Source organism: Asterias rubens, chromosome 8 (assembly GCF_902459465.1).
Source record: "Asterias rubens chromosome 8, eAstRub1.3, whole genome shotgun sequence".
NCBI classification, from domain to species: Eukaryota; Metazoa; Echinodermata; class Asteroidea; order Forcipulatida; family Asteriidae; genus Asterias; species Asterias rubens.
This window is the reverse complement of record NC_047069.1, coordinates 18,128,865-18,132,920: the sequence shown is the minus strand read 5'-3', so window position 1 is coordinate 18,132,920 and position 4,056 is coordinate 18,128,865. Positions and strand designations below refer to the sequence as shown.

Here is a 4,056-nt window from a genome sequence, read left to right as displayed (position 1 = left end):
TGGATGTTTTTCCCTATGGATGTTCCCAAATATAAGATGTGACAAAAAGACACAAAACAAGATGTTGAGTTTGCTTTTGGATGTGTTTCCCTAAGGATGTTCCCAATAGTTGGATCCTAATAAGATAGCATTTGTTTGCATTGGAGAATTATGTTGACTGACTCGTATGTGCGTCATTTTATGGTCATATTCGGTACGTGTTGACTTTGGAGGATACGTGAAGATATTAACAATTTAGCTTGAAGCAGAGGCGGAACCGGACCAGGTATAGGCCCATACTTTGCTACTGTATAGGTGTCATTTTGAGTCTGGTTCATCTCATCAAACCGAATGACCTATATCTGTTTTTGCTTCTTCTTCTTCTTTCTTTAGGCATGCAGTGTATACTTTTGGTAATTATCAAATACCAGGGGTCGATTTCACAAAGAGTTAGGACTCATTTGGTATCCCATCATGCATAAAACAACAAACCTGTGAACATTAGTTGGCGCAATTGGTCATCGAAGTGTTCGAAGAAAAAAGCAAAAGAAAAAACACCCGTTTCATAGAGTTGTGTGCTTTCAGATGCATGATGAAGTCTCTAATTCCATTTTGTGTGTGAAAAACTACAAAAAAAATTCAAAACCGGATTACTCCAAAGGACATTGGTTCTATCATAGTTTTATAAGCAGCAACAATTGTTGCTCTCTATGTGTTTTTTGCCAAGTAAGTTTGTTTGGTCATACATATTGTGAGTATGAATACCCTTTAAAGGGTCTAGATGTAACTTTTGTAGGACAAAAAACACAGATTTACACTAAAATTACACAGTTTGAAGATAATGATAATAGAAAGCTTCCCTGAAAATATTACGTGCTGAGGTGCTGTTGTTTTGGGGAAATGAGTAAAACAATGTCATGAAAATATATGTTTCGTCTCATGAGACGATTTTTTTTAAATCATTAACAAACGTATTTTCATGACATTGTTTTACTCATTTCTCAAAAACTACAGCACCAGTCAGTAAGTAATATTTGAAGGGAAGCTTTCCACTATCATTATCTTCAAACCCTGTAAGTTTAAAGTCAATCTATGGACATTTTAAAAAGGTACCCAAATCCTTTAACACCAACGTAGTCTCTGTTTGTTTTCAACGAGCAAATAATCGTGTTCCTCATTATAGGTGGATAATATCATTCCACTCTCACACCATGTGCGTTCTTGTTACGGAGTCAACACACCGAGGCGTCTGAGGCGAACTCACTGAATAATTTAAAGGATCGGTGACTTTTTGAGTCAGATAATAACTGGCAAATCACGAACAAGGATGGCGGAGGAGCAAAGCTGTGACGTTTTGCATATCATTAAAGTAAATATATAACCACTGACCGTGTGTATTTGCATGTGACGTTAAAATATGAATGCCTGAAATACATCACATTAAAAACTAAAATTATTCAAGTTAGAAATGATTTTTGGTTCAAAATACAAGAGATGTATAGGCCGCAGAATTATCAATGTAGTCACCGACATTAGAATGGTCATGACTTTTTCAGTCAGATAATAACTGGCCAATCACGAGCAAGGATGACGGAGGAGCAAAGCTGTGACGTTTTGCATATCATTAAAGCCAAGATATAACCACGGACCGTCAGCGTGTCTCACTCGTCAACGACAAGCCTGGGTCCTTAAAAAAGAGAACAAGTTGCGCTTTCTTCAATATTTACCAGACCGTTTTATGTACACGTTCGAGGCACGTCTGAACGATCGACGGAAACCGGGTGGCATGGGGGTTTGTACACTGGCAACACTGCAGCATTTAAACGCTCACGACGTCTGCGAATGATTTGGTCATCAGCTCACTTCATCAGTAGGCCTACTTCAAGCTCGTTTTAGAGTAACCAAAGTCTTGTTTTTCGGCGCCGAAAACGCCGTGAGCATTTTCGATAAGGTCAATTTCGTTCGCTTCTACCCCGTCGTAAGTAGCAGACGAGGAGTGGACACACGCAAGGAGTGGGGACTGAGTTTTTATCAATCGAAAAACGATGGGCAGTACTAAATGAAAAACGACGTGATGACAACTGCATATTTTTTTGAAGAAAGGAAGATAGAAAACGTCCTTGACTTTATTTTCTCGCGTGTTTTTATTTGAATTCAAAGTGATCGTTTCTTGCGTACTATGAGAAGGACCAACGTGACATTGATGTGCATTTCTGCTCATGAAAACGTAATACTATTGCTTGTTTCCCGCGTTTCTTGATTTGATTTTGAGCCAATTAGTTCCTGCATGAGAAGGACAAACGTGACACTGATGTGAAATTCTGCTCATGAAACTCGAAGTACAAAAACATCAACATGGATCTTGCCTATCGATTTTTCAACTGGACGGTCATCAATGGCACGGGTCACTTTATGCAGCATGGCATGATGAATGGAACTTACGACTCACCGTGCGACACGCTCGTCGTTGTCGACACGGAGGAACAAGTGGAGTTGTACGTATACACCCCATTGGAGAAAATCGTCAATACTTACATTTTACCGGTAATCATGGCAGTGGGTTTGCTGACCAACATTGCGTTCCTCTTCGTGGTTGCACGTGTACATCGCATGCGGACCGTAGTCAATGTATATCTTGTCAGTCTGGCCTTCGCTGATATCCTTTTCCTCGGTGCGTCCTTGGGTCAAGAAATAGCCCATTTTGTCAGCTCACCGCTCTCCAGGGATCAAGGTAACATTGATTTTGGCGTCTTCATCTTCATATACGTTATGAGTTACATTGGGTTCTTCACCAGTGAATTCCTGGTGACGGCTGTAGCATTTGAGAGGTTCTACGCCGTGTGTCGTCCCATGAAGGTGTTCGTGGGCAATGCTGATCCGTGGAATGCATCCAAACTAGTCGCCTTGTCGTGGGTGGTTGCGGCTATACTCGCCGGTACCACGGTACCCTCACAGAGCCAAACTTTCATCTACTGCATGATATGGCCGACCGTAGAGCTTGAGTTAACCATGCCAAGAACAATGACTTCATACGTCCCGACATCGGAGAATATCGTCAGGTATGCCAGTTTCATACAGACGTTTCCGTTCTTTGTGGCCATGGCGGTAAACAGCGTTCTCTTCGTCCGTGTAATGCGGGCCATGAACGACCGGCTTGGGGTGATCGGTCGCCAGGCTGCCGGAGTCCGCAAGAACCTCGAAGTCCGCAATCAAATCGCAAGGATGCTCGTTATCAACGGCGTCATCTTCTTCGTGTTAATGGCCCCCTTACAAACCCTGTCTCTCTACTGGTTTATTAAACGACTGACCGGGAACTTGCAATATTCATCCAACAAGCAGTATGAAGCTTTCTTGCTGTTCTGCCACATCCTCTCCTATTGTAACTCGGCCATTAATCCTATCATCTACAACGTTGCCAACTCCAGGTATCGAAGAGCCTTTGCGGAGGCCTTCTCTCTATCCTGCGGATCAAGATGCCACGAGAGCCCATCATCTCAAGGCGAGGCTAGGAGGGACCGACGCGCCATCTTTGCTACCTGCAGCTCCATGAAGACGACTAATGGGTCACTCCGCAGTGCAATGAAGAGTATTGACAGGCTCACCACAGAGGAGTCTCGCACGTGAACACAACTCTTGCCTTGTCATTCTTTAATTATATTCTTCTGATCTTCAGTTATCTTTTTAAGGCACTGGACACTATTGGTAACTACTCAAAACAATTGATAGAATTAAAGATTACTTTAACGAGCAATGGGAGCTGTTAATAGCATAAAGCATTGTGAGAAACGGCTCCCTCTGAAGTATTTTGAAAAGGGAGTAATTTTTCACTCAAAAAAAATTAAGGACTTCCTCTGCAGTATTTCATTATGCATGCCTTTAAAGGCAGCGCGAACTGTGCACATTTTGTCTCAATTGGTCAGTGAAAGAAAAAAACACCTTTTTCGCACAACTTTTTGTGCATTCAGATGCCTGAGAAAGGCTTCAGACCTCGGGTCTTTCTCAGATTCAAATATTTTAGTGAAGATTAATCTTCCTCAAAAACTACGTTACTTCAGAGAAAGTCGTTTTTCACAATGT

General features: G+C 41.8%; 1 protein-coding gene across 1 annotated transcript; it reads left to right on the top strand.

Annotated features, from left to right (window-relative positions):
- Positions 1-1,669: 1,669 nt before the first annotated feature.
- LOC117293744 (thyrotropin-releasing hormone receptor-like) lies at positions 1,670-3,730 on the top strand. The gene has a single exon (XM_033776172.1). It carries the CDS (start codon positions 2,335-2,337, stop codon positions 3,601-3,603), a length of 1,269 nt encoding a protein of 422 aa, XP_033632063.1. The 5' UTR covers positions 1,670-2,334; the 3' UTR covers positions 3,604-3,730.
- The last annotated feature ends 326 nt before the right edge of the window (positions 3,731-4,056 follow it).

Bases quoted from the DNA above. Each gene is read 5' to 3' on its own strand.
- LOC117293744 (XM_033776172.1), top strand. From the start codon at position 2,335: ATGGATCTTGCCTATCGATTTTTCAACTGGACGGTCATCAATGGCACG.